The sequence below is a fragment of the Taeniopygia guttata genome, chromosome 12 (assembly GCF_048771995.1).
Source record: "Taeniopygia guttata chromosome 12, bTaeGut7.mat, whole genome shotgun sequence".
NCBI lineage: Eukaryota > Metazoa > Chordata > Aves > Passeriformes > Estrildidae > Taeniopygia > Taeniopygia guttata.
The window spans coordinates 6101800-6124763 of record NC_133037.1 but is presented as its reverse complement, the minus strand read 5'-3'; the positions used below and the strand labels follow the sequence as shown (position 1 = coordinate 6124763).

At 42.3% G+C, this 22964-nt stretch overlaps 1 protein-coding gene across 30 annotated transcripts in view; it reads right to left on the bottom strand.

Annotated features, from left to right (window-relative positions):
- Positions 1 to 22964, bottom strand: part of MAGI1 (membrane associated guanylate kinase, WW and PDZ domain containing 1) — a 325672-nt gene that overhangs the window by 71103 nt on the left and 231605 nt on the right. For all 30 annotated transcript variants that reach the window (XM_032750689.3, XM_030283259.4, XM_030283261.4 and 27 more), the window contains 2 exons: positions 13243 to 13362; positions 1672 to 1878 (listed from right to left, as the gene is read on the bottom strand). In XM_032750689.3, coding sequence (XP_032606580.3) covers positions 1672 to 1878; positions 13243 to 13362 — 327 coding nt within the window. The remainder of the gene's footprint in view (positions 1 to 1671; positions 1879 to 13242; positions 13363 to 22964) is intronic.

Genomic DNA, 22964 nt, shown 5'->3' with positions numbered 1-22964 from the left:
GCAGACTGAGGCAGCAGGGGCGAGCTCTCCTTGCCCACCCACACTCTGCTAGCCAGGCCCTTGCCAAACAAACCAGGAGCTGTGATCAGCTCCAACAGGCCCTGCTGAGGTACCAAATTCCTCCAAGCTGTCTGAGGCCAGGGCTCACTGGTGTAGAGGAGTTCAGTGTGCTTTCAAGCAGGTTTACAGGTTCACCCCTGCACTGCCAACTGTGGGACAGGATTAGAAGGATAAAATTTGTTGTTCGAAGAATGATCAGAAGAGATTTTACAACTGCAAAATGTTGCCAGAAGCTCAAAGTCAACAAGCTAATGGTGAATGTCTTCAGTGCAGTGTGTTATTTTAAATTAAAAATTAAAATGAATGTCAGCACTGTACCATGTGTCCACATGTTGCTGCTCACCAGTGCCCATTCTTGCTGCTTGAGGAGGCTTATTCCAAGGCTCATCACAGTATCCTTCCAGTCAAAGTCAGTCAGGAGTATTTAACGCTACATCTGGCCCTTCTCCCTCTAAAGAAATATTTCTGATGCTTGTACCCATGCAGTATTGAGCTGTATCCATGAAACAATGCTGCTCATCTCCTCCCATCACTAATCACAGCAAATGCTCCCCAATTAACAGGCCTGTGCCCTCACTCCTCCACAGAGAGGTTTTGGCAACAACGGACAAATTCTGAAATGAACTCTGTGTCCACCAATGGGACTTTCTCTGTTTGGCTCTTGAAGGTGTTGAAAATTTATGGCAGTACTTCCACATCCCCTGAGAACATCAGTACAAGCACAGACAATGCACTGAGCAAAAAACAGAGAGATTAGTGACACCCTCTGCCAAGTCCACAAGGAGAGGGGCTGAAAGGGCTTCACAGACAGAACCTTCCCTGCTCTCCACACCAGAAACCATGGACATCCTCAGTTTGCAGCCCACAGCCCTGGAAATAACTCCTTCATTATTCTAGTCTGTGTGCTGCTATTACCAAGAGAAGAACACTGGGAGGAATAGGGAGAAAAACAACTAGACTATATCAGTACCCTCAGTGCTTGCTTTTCAGCCCTCCCGGAGTTTTATATTTTTAGGTAGAAGATGACAACATAAAGAAGTGTGAAAGAGTCATCACGAGCTAAAAACTGAGAGTACAAACATGCCAAAATCTGGAAAACACAAGTTACCGAGAGGTCTCCTAGGGAAGCAGGAGCATTTTAATATGGCTAGCACACTTGAAATAAGCATAAGGAATCACTTTGCTATATGAGAAATAACTCTTTTCTTGATTCTGTGCTCATTTAATGAAGGCAAGGGGCCAGGGTGTGATAATGTTGTGACAAATGAGCTGCATCTTCCATCTTTCATCTTGCAAAGGAAAACAGGGAAGAGAAATAATGCTCAAACTACTTCAGGGGCAACAATCTGAGATGGGCAGCAAGAAAATCAAATAACAGATCTCCCACCAGCTTCTTCCAAAACTCAGATCTCATGACAAAGACTGAGGCTGTGCATGTGGTTGTTCACACCTGGGCACCTGCCATTCAGGTGTCAGCCAGTTCTGTTTGACACTGACAGCTCTGCAGAAAATACACTAAAAAAAATAAAAAACAAACAAACAAACAAAAAAAACCTCTTCAAAGCTTTCCCCACATATTCTAACTGAAGGACAGCAGTATTTTTGCTTTACCTGTGAAGCTACTGCTCATTTCAGGTACATCATCCTCTTCCTCATTCTCTGTATGCACTATGCCAGCATTTTGCATATCATTGTAAGACTTGGTTCGCTTTGGAGTCGACTGCTTGGAGCCAGGCTGCAGGTTTTGCAAAGCATTGGTGGAAGTCACTTTCCCACTGAGGGGCTGGCTTGGAGGCTTCGGCGTTCCATAATAGTTACCTAGGCAATAGAGACACATTTGCATCTTCAAAAGAGAACAGTTTATAGCAGTAAGTTTTCTATTTCACTTTCTTTACAGTTCCATTAAAATTTCGGTCCCTCCCCACAGATAAGTATATAAAGAAGTTAACACGTGCCGCTCCCATTTTTGGGGGTGCATACTTCATGTCTACAGCAGACACAGAAATATTTCTTGCCTTTTTAGTTATTCTTGTAGAATCTAAAAGGAGAAGCAATGGTTGTATTGTTTAGGTGCACTGAGTGTACATGGGCTAAAACAGAAGGCAGTCATGGTGAATAGCAAAACTTCATCTCGTTACATCTGAATTTCAATTAGTAGCCTTTTTACATGTGTGCACCCACACAATGCTGTGGCAGATCTGGAGTGAGCCCTGCAGAAAATAAAAAATTCATGACTGCTATCACCAAGAGAAGTGATGAAAGGCTCGATGGCCTGCTTTAGTACACAGGTTCTTTTAGGGAGGATGTTGCATTTGGAAAGCAAACACTATTTTCTCACTGAAAGAAAACTCAGTTAAAGGAGAGAAAAAGAAAGATACCACATGGTACTGCTTTGTTCAAAGAGGAAATTCAGCAGTTGGGTCAGCTTGGGTAGAAGTGATGAACCAAACCTTCAAGATAAACTTGAAGGGGCACAGATGCATCCCAGTCACACCAATACATGCTTGGAATCCATCACCAGCTGTGATGGAAATTGCAAAGTGTTTGGGCTGCCCCCCTGCCATTTTAAGTGTCCATGGAAGAGACACAGAATTAAGCGCATGTCCATTCATGCCAGAACAGCACAAAGGTATTTCACTGGCCTTGCTTCACTTCACCTCCACACCACAGCAGTGCTTGATTTGCCCAAAAATTCTCCACAGCAATCTCAGGTCTGGAATCTGTTCCCACAGCACTGGGCATTACAGAAATGCAGACCCATTGCAAGGTGAATCTTCTAATTTTTACACAATGGTCTGTTATATACAATAGTTTTATATAAAACTACCCAAAATTATTATTTCATGAATTACTGCTAATTTTTATTTGCCATCTTCAGATTCCAAAGGTAGACTTACAAATTTTTCCTACGCCCTTAGACATGACACAATACAAAGGATGCCCTCCCATATAGTTGAATTATGGCAACAGTGCAAAATTCCTCTCTAAAACACACATTTATTTACATTCTTAATCGATCTCCACATGCTATATATAACCTGAAAGCATTGTTTTTCAAATTTTCAGTGCATATTTTCTCAGCCACTGTAGGAGAAGATCAGGTTTGAGACCATCTAAGAAACCTGAAGGTGCACAGGTCCATGGGAAGTCATGAGGTGCAGCTGCAGGGAACGTGGATGGAATTGCTACATAACTTTCAACCATATTTGAGGAGTTGTGGCAGTCTGGTGAAACTCCCACTGGCTGTAAAAGGAAAAACACAATCCCTTTCTTAACAAGGAAGGAACCAGGAAGAGGCCAGCCAGCCTCACCTCTGAGCCTGGCAGGATGATGGAGCAGCTCGTCCTGCAAGGAGGATCACCAGGAGCTGGAATCACCCTGACTCGCACTGGCAGAGTCCAAATGGGAAGATGTTTAGGAAACACCAGCAATCATTCCCCCCACTGCCTCCTGGGAGGTGAAAAACTCTTCCTCACAGAGCTGAGGCCAAGCAGGCAGAGCAGCTCCCACCTGGGTGCTGGCACAGCAGGACAGCAACATGTGCAGCTTTGTCTTAACAAGGTGTGCTCCAGCCTGCACACACCGACGAGGCTCCAGCTCCGTGGGAGCAGCAAGGCTTTCATCTTCTCTTCATCATTTCAGAATCTTAAATGTACATTGATGCATAATTTATGGGCAGAAGGAAATTACTTCTTCTGGAAAGAGCCTCTAATGGGTACAGAGGCTCCGCAAGCAGTTGCAGTTTCTGCTAGAGAAATAATTCTTATGCTCTACATACTGCAGAACTGATTTCTACAAAAAGAGGAGGGATGGGGGAGAGGGAGTGCAAAGGGAAAATACAAACGTAGGCGGGCAAAAAAAAAAAAAAAAAAGGATAATTAACCCTGTTTCCATCTATCCTCTTTGGCATTTCCCATGAAGAATGACACTACTCTGGAATTTTGTGGGTTGTTTTTTGGGTTTTTTTTTAGTTTGTTGCTTTGTTTGGTTTTCCAGGGGAAAAAAGTTTTCTAAGGATATTAACTGCTAAGCAGAGAGAGCCATGTGTGTGCCATGCACATGAAAACGACTTTTATTTATAGCATTGCACATCACTATTTTATGCAAAAGTTATTTCAGGTCTGTTTTAACTGGTTAAATTCTTTAGGATGGATGCAACAAAGAGGATGAAAGGGATATATAGATGTTGATAGTGTGGGTTTTATTTCCCCTGGACAGGAGGAAAGCACAGATGGCACCATCCCTCCTCCAATTATGGAGAAATGTATCTTTGAATTTTGTTCCTCTTCAGTTCCTCTAGCAACAGCAAAGCTGGAGTCCCTACCAGTCCACAGAGAGCTGTTCCTCAACAGAAAAACAGGCTTCTCTAAAGTATTTCAGGTTTTCTTGCACCAAAATCATTAGTTCTTTTTCAAACCAGCCATGGTTGTTGGCACTAACATTAGTGATTAATTACTCTCTACCAAGACAGTGTGCTGTCTTAGAGGATCCCTGTAAATATAAATGAGCATATAAAAAGAGCAAATATGAATTTGAAACTGAGCATGGCTCTCCATGTGTGGGGCTTATAGGAAATGTAGCCACGGGGGCTGAACTTTTCTTTTTTCACCACAGGAGGCAGATTAAGCCTGAATCAATATTCGAAAAAATCAGAGCTCTGCCTTCAGATTCACACAAGGACAAACAGGTTGGGGAAATAACCCAGCTTGTTAAATCATTAAAAGAATGCTCCAACCCAGCTTCCAGGTGACATGGAAAATGAGAGAAAATGGAAATGCTATCTCTCCCTCATGTTTGCTGGATGCAGTCAGCCCTATTTATCTTCTCTAAGCAGATCTTTTTGAAGACATGAAATGTGGGCCTGGGCGTGGGAACACACACACTATTAGGGGGGACTGGTAAAAATAATCATCAAACCTCATGTTTCATCCTCAGAATTAGAAACAGAAAATATTTACACTGTGACTCAGAAATCCAAACATGCTCCATTAACAACTGATAGTGAACAGCCCAGCAAGAGTTTTACAACACTCAGACTTGACATTATTCCTTCAAATTAAATCTATCAATGTTTATGAAAAAACATACATTTAAAAATAGGCTTTAACAGTGTTTTGTGAGCCACTTGTAAGCCCAAAGAAGGGGCTAACTTCATAGCCAGTGTAATTTGTACTGAATATCCAATCAACTCTAATTATTAACAGCATGTTACATGTGCATACACAAGCATCTGTCATCCCAGAGGATCCCAAAACGTTTTCTGAAGTCAGCACAGCAGTTAGGGCAGGACTCCCCGGGGTGCTGAGCTCAGGTGAAGCTCTGCAAAACTTCTAAGGGTTCTGACCTCAACAGGATGTCTCTGTCCCCCAGACACTGGAGATTTCCAGGACAAGACTGCAGGAAATTCTACTTTTCTGTGGAAACACCAGCTCTGAAGCAGCCAGCGTGGCAGGAATGGCACCTTCCCATGTCCAATTCCCATGGGAACTGGGCCTCTACCCCTTACCCTCTTCTCAGTCACACTTGGATCCTGCCTACAGCACCTGAATTAATAGCTAATAACAGCCCATTCACCCCACAGATGCACACACCATTAACTGAATCCCTCGTCAGCACTTTTCACTAACTGTTATTTTATTCAGTCCCTTGGTGCTTAAAACTTACTTAACCACAGCTGAAGTCTGATGGCAGCATCTGCAGCCAAATCCATGACTTAATCCATGCACTCTAAAGCACCACTCAGGAGCGTGCACAAAAATAACAATAATAATGAAAAAACCCAAACAGAAGAGCTATTTGGAATGAGATAGTTTCTTTTCATCTCCTTATCTTTAAGTGTCGGCAGCTTACACATTTTAGCATCACACCCAGTACTTAGACATTGGTAACAGCTTATCACAACAATAAGACAAGTTATCATCATCATAACACTTCCTGCTCTGCCAATTCAAGCAGTGATCACAATCAATGAAAGCAATCTACAGCAGCTTCCACCCTGTCCTGAATTAAACCAAATTTTCTAAAACTTAAAAAGAAAGTTCTCTTGAATTGAGAGCGTTGCTTTTGGAAAATTTGTCTTATATTTCAAATAACAAAGCATTCTTGTTAAGTATTTCCCTGGTGGGCAGTAAGTTCACCTTAAATTGTTTATGTGACCTGGAATTTAAAATACAATTCACAAAAATACACCAACTAGTTAAGTAAAATATCAAAATATCAAACTATTGAATTCAATTCCATTTGGGCTGAAAGGACCCAATCCAGCCAAGATGCTGTTCCTGGAATGGGCTGAATGCACAAGAAATGGTTGAAATGCAGAAGAAGAGAGGCACAATCAAACAGGTTCTAAAGTGGAATGGACACTAAAGCAGAGAGGGAAGAGGAGACCATGGAGGCTGCTGGGGTGGGGACTGGGAGCTGACATGGAGAGGTGCAAGAAGGCAGAGTAGCTAACTGCAAAGTCAAACAGGAGTTTGAGCATTAATTCTAGTGCTGCAATTACAGCAATTGAAGATGTGCTCCCAAATCACATATTTGAGTTACTTTAACCTGCAGGTGTTTGCTCTGCAGCACCTATTCTCCTTTCTGGTGGAAATATGTTTATGCCTGGGACTGAGAGTGCAATTGTGTCTCAGCGAAGAACCAGGAAGAATTTACCAATTTTTCCTGAATTTACTGATGCCTATGTGTGAAGTCCAATTTTGCAATTATAAAAATCCCAAGCACTCAAAAGCCTCAGTGCAGCACAGAGGGCCCTGTGTCCATGAGAAGTGCATCTCATCTTCAAAGAGACCACTCTGTGCTAACAAGGACTCCATTAATAGCTCATGTTTCAAAAAGCACTTCATGGCTTTCTGTCATGGTGAAAATGGGTATTTTGGGAAAGACACGTGGAGATAAGCAGCAAAATTAAGCAAGGCCTTGACACAAAGACTTGAAATGCAATTATTAACGTAATTGTTTTATTTTCTGAGACTCAGCTCCTCTTCTCTGCACGATAGAAGAACCAAAACAATTGACCCTTAATTTTAGCAGAAGAGCTTCTGCTCATCTAATCCAGCAGGAGTGCTTGTGTCTGATTAGCACAGGATGAATTGGTTCACAGAGCTCCTGCCATGGTGTTTTGTCTGCTCTCCTCCCAGATCACATTCTGCTACAGATTTCCACATCTAGATGACAGATCTGGCTGCTGTCTGCAGGATTCACCTAGCTGCAACTGCACATTGATTAGCAATTGCCTTGAGGAAATTCAGAGTATCCAGGCAACCAGGAGGAGGCTGCGGATACAGCATCTGGATCGGAAGGAAAACAGGAATGAAGGAGAGCTCAGAGAAATTAACCTACAATAAATATATCCATTTGCTTGAAATAGGAGATTCTCTGTCAATGTTTGTAGTTCTTAATGATGAGGTTACCTGAAAGATCGGTTTGGGTTTCTTGTTAAAGAAGTCAAACTGTTACAAAAGGCATATTTCAAATAGGTCTGAAATTTAATATATACTCCAATTAGTGTCCTAAAGGCAGTTCAGCATGGGAGAAAGTCACACACAGAACAAATCCCTCTTACTTATTCTGGTTTTTGCTGTGTTATCACTAGGTCTTACCACATGCTATTCTTAGCACTCACATACAAGTGCATCCAAGCACATTTAAGGCATGGAAAAATCCTAAACCAAAGCAATGATACTAAAAGTAATAAACAAACAGTACAACCTTGTTAGCACGGACCAGGAGGGGGCTGGGGAGGCTCAGGGTGTTCCATGAGACCAGCTGTGTTATATCAACTGCTATATCCACATTCAAATAGATTAAAAAAAATCATAGGGAACATAAATAAACATGTACTTGTGTATGGTGTATGCAGAAAGCAGGAGAAGCAGCTGGAAACACCCTACCTAGCACAGGGGAATAAAGAAAGCACCCTGTCAAGCCATTGCAATATGAAACTCTTCCTGCAAATAGTTAAATATTTATATATATAGTCCCACCATGAGGATGTGTCCCATTAGCACCTCCCCTCTCTGGAAGGCAGAGGCAGTGAGCTCTGCAGGCAGGGAAATGGGGAAATGCTGCAGTCTGGGAGGCCAGGCTGCCTCTGCAGAGGAGCTGGGTGACACCAGCAAGAAGCAGCCACTGCTGGAGAGCCCCAGGAACATCCTGTACCAAAAAAAAAAACAATGCCAAAATGTGCCTGGACTGCTAGGAACAGCCTCCAACACAACAAAATATGGTTACACAGTAAACGATGCCTGAAATAACCTGAACTCTAACTTAAGAAGAAAGCAACTAATTCACCATATCTCTTTTTTTTTGCCAGAGGTGTTTGGGAAGCTTTTCCCTGAGGTTTGTGTTTTAAAACTCATCACTGGTAATGAACCATTTCTGATAGAGCTCACATTGAGAAAATTGTTACTGAAAGTGCAGAGAGAGGCAGAAGCCAGTCAGAAATGATGCAGGAAATTCAAAGCCACTCTAAACTCCTATCAGATATTTGAATATTTGCTTTTAGAGAACAAGAGTTACTCAGGTACCACTTCAGCTGTTTGCAGAATGAAGCATTGTTATCAGGTGACAATTCAGTACAGCAGCACTCATGCTTATTTAGCAATGATAATTGTGCATATACACAACAAGGTGTTGCCTTTTTTTCTCTACCAGTGGTTTAAAAAAATAACAAGAAAAAAAAGCAAGCAAAGTATTAAGAGCCAAAAATAGAAGAGGAATCATTCTGCAGTGCACAGATATTAGTATGTGGATATTCAGTGTGACACATTACAATGGTGCTAAAGAAGCCATTATGATTTATTGAGACAATCTCTAGTCTGGAGACAAAAATCAGCAGGTCTGATCTGATTAAACAGAATGTGTTGTTCACCTGCACGGGCATCCCCAGCATTTGCCACCTTTCCTCCCCCATCTTCCCCTCGTGTTCTGCCTGCCACAGCTCCTATTTCCAGGTGTGACTGAGTTGGTGACACCCATGGGCTGTGAAGGCACCAACAAAAAAAAATCCACCTATTTTGCTGTAGCAGCTGGGGTAGTGTGGCTGCTGCAGAGAAGCCCAAGGAGAGGCAGCACATCAGATAAATTAGGCTAAGGCATCTTGATTTGAAGCATGTTGCTGAATACACCTCTCTACTTCGGCTGAAATTCAAACTGCACTATTAATGTAATTTATTACAATCATTAAGTACCACAATTGGAGACCCTGTCTACAGTAGCTAGTTTTATATACTTTGAAAATGTTAGCAAGTCACCCCATTACATCTAAGTCATGAGACTAATGCAGATTACTTATTACTTCTCTTGGCAATCACATAACACTTGTCCTGGGAATGAAAGATGATGCCTTGACAATAATACTCTATAATGTAATAACCCTTCACATGTTATAAAGTGCAGCACTTTTTCTTTTGAGGATCACTAAGTGCTGGGCAGGCATCCATTCACACAGCCTCACCAAACCCTGGTGATACAGCCATCCCCATTCAAAATCCAGCCACCATGCCCATGCCCCTGTGTGCCTCTGCCCAGCTCCCATCTGCAGAACAATCTCCCCCTCCTATTTCAAACAGCAGATAGCTGCAGGCACAGGCTATCTGCTGAAATATTAATGAGGAGAGAACTAAGTGTTGTTTTAATATTCTTCAGGCCAGTAACCTGAAGTACAGAGCAGCCACCTGATCTGCCCAGGGCCACTCAGCAGCTGGGGGAAAAAGGGGAATAAAATCTGGAAGTGGTGGCTGTACTCAAAACAGCCCTCCCTTGGGGGGCCTGTGAGAGCCTGCAATTCAAATGCAGAAGTAATTGCTAAATAATTAGTAACCTACACAATTACTTCCATGCATCCATCAGTATTTGCTGCCCTGAAGGAGCAGTCAATAAGTGCCTGAGACTACAATTACAGTGATTTGCTATCCACCAGAAGGCCTAGACGATGTGCAGCCTGAAAAGAATTTTCCTACCTAATAAAGTATTGTCACTGGGAATTTCTAACTGGCTTGAAAGGGTTGTGTGCAGCACACATGTGGGGCAAAATCACCAATAGTGAGGCAGCATCACAGCTTTGGGCAGGTCCTCCAGCTCCAATTGCTGGATTCATGTGATCAACATGTAGCTTTCATCAGGGGAGGAAAGAAGTTGTTTCTGGGCTTTATGGTTAAAAATCAGGATGTTAAAACCCAAACTGAAAACCCCAGGAATTAAGGCTTGCCAATGCTCCCTCCCACCTGATAACTTTTTTTGAAGTCTTTTGGGTGCAGAGCACACCTGGGAGATGAGAGGTGACCAGAGCAGCAGCTGCCATGCCTGCTCTGCCTTCACAGGGATTGAATCAAAAGCTGCCCAGAGGAACCTATTTGTAGTGCACCAGAAGAAATAATAATGGCATTACGAAGCCCTGTAGGTCGGCAACACCTCTTTTCTCCTGTTCAGCTCGCACTTTCTCTTTTTGCAATTAGAGCACTTTCAAAACCCAGGGTGTCCTTTGAAAACCTGATCCACTCTCCTACTTTTTTATGGTTTCCAACTGTCCTCTTCTGCTCGTTCTTTATTCCAGCCAAATCAATAGTATCTGTATCAGCATCAAAGTCCTGTGTGTTACCCCTCTTCTAATGCCTCCCTGTTGTCTAATCTTTCTCCCCAGAACTTCTCTTCAGTAACTGTTATCAAATGTTTCTGTTACCTCTTCTTCTGTGAGATTTATCCCAGTGACAGCATCCAGGTGACTTTATGTCCATCTTCTCCACCACCACATGCTGATGCTTACAAGGCCAGAAGAGTCCTTGGGACCATGGTGATGCCAAACCACCAGCCTGCTTGAGCCACATGAGCTTGTGGCTGGCACACAAAAACTTCCCCATTCCTCATCCCTACTGTCCTTTTCATAGCATTCCTCTTCCTTCATCTCTAAATCACTTGAGAGCATTAAATCACAAGCAACCCCATCTCTTCAATTGTTCTGATTTTTCTACTCAGCACAGCAGGTAGAACTAGAATATTATTTCCTTGTGTTGGGTTTTATTTCTCTGGTTTAGAATAAGCCATCACTGATCAAAAATACAGTCAAATTGATCATGGTGGAACACTTATTAAAAAAAAATGGCAGCAAAGTGCAGCAAAAAAAAGTGATAATTAAAATATATTAAAGACCGTAAAGCTGGACAATAACAGAGATTGGCCATTAAAAGTCTAACTTGCTTTGTGGTTTGGGTTTTTGGCAGATTTTTTTTTGTAGACAAAATTGCTTGCGATTGCAGCATCAAGTCTGAATCACCCCATCTTCCAAGATCTAATCAAGATCAACACTGTCTTGATCAATACAGCTGTAAAATAAGATTTCAAAAAAAAAAGTACAACAAAGCCATTAAAGAAATCTCGGAAGGCAGCAAAATAATTTCTTTAAGCCATAAGCGAAAAATGAACTCTATTTAGTTCACATTACAATCATATAGTCACGTGTCTTGATGCATATATGCACACGTGCATCATCATTATTTGCTTTATTCTTATTGATTTTGTCTTCCATGGGCCAGCACTCCAGAACCACAATGCACCAGCATCACTGATGTCAATGGGGAAAGAAGCTTCTCAGCACTTCTGACAAATTATTCCTTTAAAGTTCAGGCACTTCTATCACCCACAGAAATGAAATACACATTAGACTTACGAGAAACCAACCTCATCTCCAGCAACTGAAAAGAGCAAGCCACAAAACCTAAACAGTTCAGCTGCTGCTGCATATAATCACATAAGCAATGAAATGACCGTGTTGTAACTGTCCCCGATGGATTCAGCATTTCCTGAGAACTAATTCCCAGCATGTCCCAGGAGCCAGCTTACAGACACTTGCCCATTTTGTCTTTCCAAGTGGAAAGGTCACTAGAACAAATAGATCAGGAAGCAATGGCAAGGCCTTTCAGCTGATCTATTTCAAGCACCACGACAAAGAAAACTAATTTGGTGTTATAATTAGAAACACAGAGAGGAAAAAGCTCATTTTGGAGAAGAGCTGCTGCTGGAACGTTAGCATTGGTGCTGATGGAGCTAATCAGATCAGAGAAGTGGAAGAGTGAAACCAAATTATACATTTAGCATCTTCATGCAAACCAGGTCTGCAGCTGGGAATGAACATAAGGTTTAAAGGTGCCCTTAAAAAGGAGTTTTTAAAGAAGTAGACAAACAGTATTTCAGGACTCTTTCTTCAGACCCTGAACACCAAAACCACATGTCACAATTTTTTCTGCTCATGTTTGATGACTACTTTTCAAGGACTTTTGGCTAGTTGTGTGTATATTGTGTTTTAAAATGTATTCCGTATTTCTTATTATAAAGAATAATTACAATAAGGCTGCAAGGATAGGGCTTTTTCAATCTCTCAGATTTACAGAAAGAACCATTAAACTTCTTTCAAATGGAAATATGAAATGACTGAGCTGAAGTACACTGGAAGGACTTTCAAACCTGTAAAGTATTTTTCATTGTCTCGTCAAGAGGTACATTTTAATGTTCTCCTGAGGGGAAAACACCCAACCCACTCCAAAAAAACTTTTCCATTTAAAGGAGCTACAGACTACAGATTCTATAGATTCAGTTACATAAATCCTATTGTGTACCTAAAAATGGCCAATTTGCCTTGCATTTCTCTGGAGCTTTTTTTGCTCTCACCCTGGTGACATTTCAGTCCCTTTTGGCTCAGTACTGTTGCTTACAAAGTTGTGCTGTAAAGAGGATCAACACAATGACCCAAGTCAGAAGCAATTATCCAAGAATAAGGAAAAAAAAACAAAAGCAGTGCATCCATCATGTAGCTGCACAGTAGCACACAACTGGGCGATGAAGAAGTGTATTTAGGGAAGATGGAAGGAGAGAAAAAGAGCAGGAGGAAAGAAAAGCTGAACAAGGAGATGAGCCCTAAAGGACACAAAGGATAAATGCATACTGCCCCAGTATGTTACAGGATTATATATTGGATTTTCCTGGCCTACTGATGTTGATCTTTTCAGCCAGATAACTTGAAGGCAGAAGATAAAAGCACAGCAAAACTGGAATTCCCTCGTTCAGGTTACAGAGAAAAGGGAAGCAGAGCACTGGGGTGGAAGTCAAGGTGCTAACTCCAGGGAGGGTGATGCACATGTGGTGTCCCACCATGGGTATTTGAAGTGCTTTTTCACTGCTCCATACCTTCATAAGTTCCTACTTCCAGAAGGGTCCCACTTCGCTCCAACTCCAGGAATTCCTCCACAGTCAGAAAGTTATAGTCCACACCAGGCACTTCTCCTTCTCTCGGAGGGCGGGTTGTGCCTGAAAGGGAAAATCAGAATGTTATTAGAGGTGTTTTCTTACCAAGAGTTAAAAGGAACAGTAACAAATTTTCACAAAGATACAAGAGTATCTGTAAAACACAGTTCTGTGAGCTACAAGGGTCAAAAGAAATTTGAAGTTAGGAGTCCATGTAAAAACAAGACATAGATTTCAGGTTGAACTGGTGGCACCAATTACGGCAAAACAACTGAGGGACATTTCTTGTGTTCACAGAAAGACTCTGGCAAAGAAATCTCTCATCTCTGTGTCCAGAAACACATCTGGAACAGCTTGGTACTGGGAATATGCCAGCAATTACTTTCCTGCTGTTAGCATTGTCTCTCATAAAAGAGAGACACTTTTATGTCAGTAAAATTGCAATCTGTATTACCAGATAAGGCAATTATTTTCCAGGTTCCATTACTTCTGTATCACTAGCTCATCAAATGTTCTCTCACATCATAAACATAATTTCTCCCTTGTTTCTTCTTACTGTTTTATCTCTAGTTATGCTATTATTTTTTATTCAGCATTAAAAGGTACCATGAGATGGTTTTGATGCACCATCCACACATGCTCACTGAAGAGACAGCCTGACAACACTTCTCCCAGAAGTTCACCTACAAGCTGGTTCCAGTTCAGGAATGCTTTTGAGCAATAAGTCACACTCAGTCTCTCTCTCCAGCACTTGACAATTTCTGTAGTGCCCATGGAGAACTGGCTCTGATCACTGCCACTCTGCCAGCTCTGAAACTCGTGTCCCTTCTGGCCAATTTACAGCACTCTGAAGCACAGTGTAAGATGAGCCATTTCATGACTTTTTTCCTAAGATGACTTGGGATGCTGCATTTTAGGTCACTGAGCACAGCTTCATTGATAGGGATCCATTTCTGTTCAATAGCCTGTATTTTCCATCACTATGGATTCTGTACATCTGAGAGTAAATATAAATGACAGATTTACAGATGGTACAGGAAAATGAATTTTGGAAGAAAGAGCAGAGTTACAGAGTTGGAGGTGTCTGAATGCTGTGGCTGAAACCAATCTGCTGGCTTGGGAATAACTTCAGAGACGTGGAAACCATACCTAACATTTAACAAAACATAATTTCTCACTTCTGCGGGACTCTTCTGGTCCCTGGGCATTGTCTTCTCAGTGCATACAATTTCTTAAACCCTCTAAAAAGGACAGAAGAAAGAATAAAGAAGCTGAGCTTCTGAAAACTAATTGGGAAGATTCCAGTTCTCAGAAGTTGAAAGAGAATAAATTTACCATGCCTGCATCTGGCAAATGTTTTCCTCAAGTGCCAGGAAAGCGGAAAGTCTGCTTATCTCCTATTCATCTGAGAGACTGTTCAAGAGGTCAGTCTTGACAGAGTGACACCCTTGAAAGACTATCACTAGATTAATTTCCTTGATTGACATCCACTTTCTCTAACATCCTCCATTTCTTGTTTCAAAATAGAAACTATCTTTTTTATTATATACCATCAGCCTTCAGAGAGTTTATAAATTCCTGTGCTTTTTTCCATCATTCCTCCTTTTGGAGCTTTATGAATGGGTGAAGGAAGGAGAAAAAGTAAGGAAGGGGATGGAAATAGTGATGGATATCTCTACCCTGCTGCCAGAATTACTCTTTTCTGTTTGGAAAGGACTCAATCTTGCATTTTTTTTGTATTTCTGAATCCTTATAGTAAGGCTACAACAGTTTTTGCTGGACAGATTGTAACAGAAGACAATTTTCTTTCACAGATTTAGTCTAGAGAAATGCTGGAGCTGCACCATGTGTCCCTCTCCACCCTAGTCCCAGTGCTTCCATCCCAAGGCAGGCAGAGAGGCTCAGCCAGGTCCCTCCCTGGCACACCAGGAGCATGGAGCACACAGCCAGCAGCCAGGATGATCACAGCCCAGATGCCACATCTCCTCCCTGAGCACTGACATTCCACTGAGGCTGCGAGGACCCTCCCAGGGACATCGTGTCTGGTGGCCACTGCCACATTCCCTTAAACCTGTCTGGGAGTGGGAAGCAAGAAGGATGAAAAGCCACGACAAGAACTCTGACCAGTGGTATGCTGGAGCTGTCCCATGCCCAGAACATGATGGAAGTGAGAATTAGACTCTGCAGCACTGCTCATCAATCAGTCACACGTCACCCCATGTGAGCCATGTGAGCCCAATGACAAAGATCCAAAGATTGGGACTGTGTTTTCCCAATAACTACTAACACATTGATGAGACACAAAGATCAGGGTACTTCAGGATTGCTTTCACCTTATCTTTTAAAGCCTCTTCTTCTCTTTATCTCTATCTTCCCACAGAGCATATTTATTAATAATTTTCTCCTTCCTTCTGAATTTTTATAGCGGTGAAATTGCAGGCAGCAGTTTACTAGCGCTGGCTGCCTATTTGATATGACAATTATATCTCTGCCATAATTCCTCTGAGCCATTTTAATGGATCTATTTGTTTCATCTGAGTGTTCTTAATTTCCTGAATATGTTCAAGTCAAAAAAACGCAGCTGTGCCTGCTATCAGCGCGGCTGCCTGCAACACAGGCAGAAAGCATTAGGAAAGTCAGGGTGGAAAAGGAAAACATTGCATCACAGAGATAACATTTGTCACCTCAGCTGGTCCTCAGCAGCAAACCCAGGGAAAACAAAAGCTGCACTGGCTGGGATATCTTATCTGGGCAAAGGCGAAAAACCCAACAAGTTTCCATGTTGCTGTCTGGAGCAGAGATTGCTTGCAGATGCTCCGGCTGTTCTCCTGCTCCACATCTGAGCAAGTGTTACTGAATGCAATTCAGGGAGGCAGGGGGAAGGGAAAACCCGCCTCCGTTTTTCTTGTAGCAGAATGACAGGCTGCCGGCTGGACACACGCCTGGCAGATGGCATTTCAAAGAGTTTTCATGAACCATCTGGGATGTGTACAATGATTACAAACCACACTTACAACAAAGCCAGAAGGGCTGCTTCGCAAGGAAGGTGGGAGGAGAGGGGGAAGAAAAGAAAGCCAAGAGGCACAAACTCCATGACTTTTCCCAGGCACAGGACACCGGGAATAATCAGCACCTTCCTTTCCCTCTCACAGCCTGGAACAACTGCTGCAGGGCTGGGCAGCCTGGGTGTGCTCAGGCCAGCAGCATCACAGCCTGCTAGCCACCACTGCAGCTCTCTGCTGATCAACCCCAACTGTAATTAAGTCTCCCATGGCTTAATTATTTACAAAAGCAAAGTGTGTGTATCCTCCTTCCCCCTTTAAATTGCATTTCAACATCCTTACCACAGGACGGTCTTCAGTGGAGGGGATGACTGTACTTTTTATCAGAGCTAATAGCAGGTCAGGCCACTGCTAATGGCAGAATAAATTGAGCACAATGAGAGCAGTATTTAGCCCAAACAAAAGATAAGATACTCCACTCTACTCCACTCGAGAAGATGAGCCAATCATATTTAAATACGTTTAGTTGTCTGTCTTGTTTGCATTGAAATATTAAGTGGCATGAAATCTTATTGCCTTTAGGTACCAATTTAGCTAATTAATTTGAGCTATGTCCATTGTGTGATTACCTCAGAATTGCTAATGCTTCAACAAGAAGCATCAGGGGAAACTGAGTGGCTACCAACTCCTCCTGCACATTTAATGGTTCATAAGCTTTCAGCCTTATTTGGCTAGCATATCCCACAGCATACAAAACTAGTTAGATACATTACAGTCACAGGGGAATTCCTCAGATTTCCTGTAACCACAGGAGACTAAAGAAAAAAAAAAAAAAAAAGGCTACTGGTTAGCATTGCAGTTTTTATATTCTCTTGTGGACTGGGGAAGTAAAACTACATCTACCATGAGTGGCTCAGATGAGATGTTTGCCCAGCTGTTGGTTTGGTTATGACTCCCAAGCTATTTGCATCCCAGTTTATTTATACATCCCTAATGCCTGGGCCACACGAGAGGGGTCTCATCATGGGCTGGAGACCCTCCCTGAGAAACTGCTTCTAGACACAGGTAAGTCTGCCCAAGGAGAGCTCAGTGCTGTAATGAACTAATTAGAGCTTGTGCACACAAGCCTAGAATAACTGGGCTGTGGCTCAGATGTACTGATGACTATCAGCTACTATGCTGAATAATTTAAGTGCCCATTTAAAAGACAAATAGCTTCTGCTGTTGTGCTGCCTATCAACCATGCTGACACTTACCCAACACGAGCCTCAATTATACTATGGCCAGACTGCTAATATACGACTCAGGGGCTGTTTAGCTCTTTATCAATCTACCAGGGCTTCAAGTTAAGCTGTTAATATTCACCGATGCCCTGCTGCTAAATTAATCAGAGTCTAGCTTATTGTAATCTAAAAATAAGACTTAATGGGGCTGCAGTCACTTCAATTGCTTCCACGTTAAAAGAAGAAATGTTCTTGGGCAGTAATACTGTTATTGTGCACCAAAACCAGCCCCTAGCAAGTCATTTGGAAGTCATCATTTCAAGTTCAGAATACCTACAACTCCCATTTGAAAAGCAGTAATTTCTGCAACTGGCTTGGCAGTGACAATCTGGTGAGCCACCAAAATACATCTCATCAAACCACAAGCCATTTGCTCCTCATCTCCACTAGCCAGCATCTCTTAAAATGACAGATAATGTGGGAGCTGTACACTCAGAGTAATGATAATAGTTGCTACAACTATATTTTATACATACTCGAGCCACTGGTGGTCACCAGCAGTGGGAGGAACTGCAGTAAATAAGGTTTTAGGGATGCTCCTGACTCAGGAGGCTGCAAGGCCAAGCACTGCTGCGGGAGGTTTGGGAAGGTTGGGGGGGAGGAAGGCAGGGTGCTGCTCTTCCCATTGAGCTAAAAAAGTGGTATTTTTGTTCATTCAGCAAGAAGAGACTGCTCTCATCACCTACACGGAAAAAGCCTTCTGCTGCCAAAGAAGAAACAAATTAGGAAAAACAGCCCCTTTTCCCTCCCACTGTGTTTGGAGGTCACCTTCTTCCCTCCCATCACGGGGTAATTTGGAGAGCCTGCTTTGGCTCTCCTGCATCCGTCACCTACGGTGCCAGATAACTGGAAAGCAGAACAAACTTCACAGATCTGCTAACAGCAAGTGGAGAAGGGAAAAGACAGAGACAGCCTGGTCTGACTCCAGAAGAGGGAACCTGAGCAGCAGCCAAGCTTAAGGCAGAACTTATCAGCAGCACAGTACTAAAAACAGCCTTATCCACATTCACAAAAATAAAGTGTAGCCTGTCTGCAAGAAGACACTGTACACAGAACTATCTTATCTTACTGACTTCTGGGGTCACTCAAACTAAAAATACCTTATTTTTTCCCCAACAGAAGTAAAATAAATTGTATTTGGACATTGTAGTGCAATCCACTATGCACTGTAAACCCACGTACCTGTGGTAAGGGGTAATTCATAGTTGTAACTACATAAAATATGGACATTTCAGACAGGCCCAATCTGTTACAAACCAAACACATTCAGCTTATAAATAAAATTTTCTCCTGAAACTTGAAACTCAGGAAGCCCATTCTGGGATTTTAAATTCCGTCCATCCCTTCTCCAGCCAGCGACTTGACACCTATAAACCCCAAGAACGTGACAAGCATTCAAAGTGTCTTGGTGGAGGAGTAGAAATTCAACCCAAAGAAGAACGTGTCTGCCAGTAGAAATTAACTCCCAGCCCTGTTAATGATGCACATGCAGGAACAGATGCTGATTGACTCTTCCTGGCCACACACACAACTGCAGTAATAAAAGCAAATTTCTGTCACTGTGGCCAGCCGGAACAACTGATTAAACCCAGAAAAGAGCTGACCAAGACAGAACTGTCTTTCTACAGGTCTGTTTCAGAGGGAAGTGCACTTCATGGTTGCAGTCTACAGCAATTTTTCTTCCATGGGGGAGATGGAAGGGATTTATACAGAAGAGCTTAGCATCTCCTTCTCCCACCTGCCTTTCCAGCAAGTGGCCAATAACGGATCCCAGAGCAGCAGCTTGTGAGGAACCCCTTGTTTGAAAGTGCTAAACTTGTGAGGAACTGCCCACAGGTGCTGCAGGCTGACCCTCAGCACACACAGAAGCTGCTCTCCCCTCTCTCCGAGGTGCTGTGCCCAGTTCATCTCCCTGCCCTTCCCCTCTGAGAAGCACGGACTGCCCCGAGCCTCCCTGGAGAAGTGATTCAGCCAAGCCACACAGCACAGCTCAGATTGTGTAAACCCTCCAGGCTGAAAGTTATTTTTGTCCTTTATAAATCTATTTTTGGTATTTCAGTGGCCTTCCCTGCCACCAAATAAGAACACAGATAATCTTCAACACATTTATCCTTAGAGTGCTCTGAGGTAGAGAAAGTGGGTTTGTTTCTGGTTAATAACACAAGACCAGCCAAACCCGGGCTCTCAAAGGACTCCAGGAACCTAATTCTAGAGAAATCAATGGGATTTAGGAAACCCTACAGATCAGGATCAGGGCCTAACAGATTAAAAGGGACAAAAATAACTTGTCACTGCGCCGGGGCTTTGCAAGCTCATCTGTACGTGTTGTGAAACACCACGCCAAGGCTAGGCAAAGCCAATTCTGCATGAAGGCTTCACTCCCCACTGTAATATCAATTTGAAAAAGACTGACAATTACCTGATGACAAGAGCTAAGGGTATAAAACCTGCCACACTCCCCACGAAAGCCACTGTAAAAAGACCTGTTTAAGGATCTATGCCAAATATTCCAACAGAGCATCACCCCCCTGACTTAAGTACCACCAGTGGTTCTACTGCCATGTGGCACTTGCTGATGCAGTTACAGCCTCTTCATGTGTTCTTCAGAGCATTCATTTGCTTTCTCCTAAGCAAAGGAAAGAGTATTCTGGCATCAAATAAAGCATAAATAATAAAATATCCTCAGGTTCACAACAGCAGCAGCTCTAGATCCCTTCCTTTGAGTGATTGCTGTTACCTCACCAGACACCTGCAGCCAAATCCCTCTTATTTCCCACGAGGTAGGACACCCACCAAGAAGATTAAACTTCATGAACTAATGAGTTTGCCATTAATCTCGTGTTCCTAGAGTCCAACAGCATGACATCCACTAATTTAAATTGTGAACTACTGATGAAAAAGCGAACTATGCACCTCCTAGGCAAGGATACCTTAGCTGTAACTATGCACAGTTCTATTCATTCTAATATATGGATTAGTGTAATAAAGTGTAATTTTATAAATCAATAAAGCTGTAGTAATGAGATTGCACTGTAACACTCTGCTTCTAAATACTGGCACAGAAATGAATGAAAATTGCCATTTGTCTAAGTCTGGATGCAACTTACAGAAAGTGAAATTAGCTGGAAGTAAATTAACAAGGTGATTATATACATGCACTGATATTCTGTTTCTCTCATATATACATTTTTAGAAGCTTAGATAATTCTGCAGCCATGGCACACACCCTTATTTCAAAAGATCCACCTTTCATCTTTGTAAAAATTATCATAGTTACTTTCAGTAGAAATGTCTCTCTTGGGAGAGGTTGGCTGAGGGTGGTAAATTAAATACATACACTGGATAATTACAGAGCATCCTGAGTAGCTGGTTATTTTTAATCCTGCAGATCATTCACTCTGGCCTATATCCACCCAAGCCCAGCATGACCCCTGAGGTGCTTCCACATCAGTCACCTGCAGCCTCCCCATGCTGAGGCAGAGCCGTGGAAAAGCACAATGTGGATTCAGGTGATTATTCCATACCAATGTGCACATCTGTATTAAATACAACAGGAGAAAGGTGTGTGTGGGGAAGTGCTTAAAATACCCTTAACTCACAGGAGACCTGGGATTGGAGGGTTGCTCCCATGCATTCAGCACTTTTAAACAAATACTTCACTGTCTTATTTATACTTTCACATTTTAGGAAGTTGTTTATCAAGAGGTATAACCTAGCATACTTTATATCTGTTCTTTTCATGGCTGCTTGCAGAGCTATCTGATTTCTCCAAACTGCCAAAGAGAAGGTGTAGCCCAGTCTGAGAGCTTCATAATTCAAGGCCAGCGTTGAACCAAGCTGTGAACTGGTCCAGTAGCAGCATCCAGCTGCTGAGAAAGAAAACAACCATTGACTCCCTGTGATGTTTGGCTGAGTTACTGGATTAAGACAGTGCAGTATTAAAACCTGTTTAGTTTTTAATTAGCTATCAGATCTTCACAAGTTTTGAGCAGGAGTGTATATACACAGGAGTGTATATTATACAGGAGTAGAAGAACAGGTAAGAAATAAATGGCTCTCAAATCTTTTGCCTGATGTTCCAGACCAAAGCCTGGGAGAAAAGGACTTTGGAAAATATGAAGGGACAAGACAGCATTTGGGACTGGGCATGCTGTAAACTGCTACAAGGTGAATTGCCAAGTCACAGAACAAAGACAGACACAAAACCAGGGAAGTCTGATCAGCCAAGCTCACTGTTTTCCTGAGAAAACTTAAGGGGTTTATAAACATTATACCTTTCCAATCCTTTACCAATCCTTTTTACCTGCCATGAAGCAGTGGAGGAATTTTCCCATTTGGGAGCAGACATGCAGTGGAGTTTTGAAGCAGAAATACAGTGAACAAGAACACAACGACCAGTTCTATCAAAAACTAATGAAAACTTGTTTGGGCAGTATGTGTGACTATTTCAACCAAAAGAAGAATACCCTGACAGTCACGATCCCAAGGCCAGAGACTCTAATTTCTGGGACTGGAAGGCTCCTGCAGTGTCCATTCACCTGGCTGGCATCACCCATCTTCATGTCCTTTGTTATCCCAAAGGCTGGCAGCTCACAGCCTCTTGTCTGGGACTCCCACCCAAAACTCAATGTGCATTTCAATCTCCATCTCAATCTGTAGCAACCTGACCAGGTGTATTCCTCAAAAGCACCACTACACAAACTGACACCACTACTGGAAGAAAAAAATGCAACTCTTTTCTTAAACACTGGATACCAAAACACTTTAAATTCCACAAGACATCTTATTTTCTATTCTACTTCAAGGCTCCACCTGTGCCCTATGATCAGATACCATCATTAAGCTCATAATAAATAGCATTTCTAACACAGACTGAACACTTGCAGTATTTCAATTCAGCTTTTATTCAAGAACAATGTTTGCTTTTCACATCTTCATACCTATGTGCACCTATATCCATGAAGAGATAGTCTGCACTTTAAAGCCATAATACTACATTTCAGATTATTTGATGTCCAACAGCTCAGCTGCCTCAATAGAGATTTTTTATCTCCTCTTGCTGTTTGAATGGCTGAGCTACAACACAATGTGGGTCATCCCTGTTTGGGTGTGATATAAAACTCCTTCTTTTGACTTTAATTGCCCTTGCAGCAGACCTCTAATTTGCAGTTAAAAGTAAATAAAACACCACACCTACCAGCAGGGAGATAAGTTCATTAGTCTAATATCTGTAAAATTCCACTACAGAAAGAGTCATAGAAAACATACTGATTTATGTCTGAGGCATTGCCTCAAATTTATTTCAGTGACAACATCCAGTCTACTGAAAAGAAAGAGTCAGAGATTATTTTTCCCATTTAAAACAAACACACACCACTAC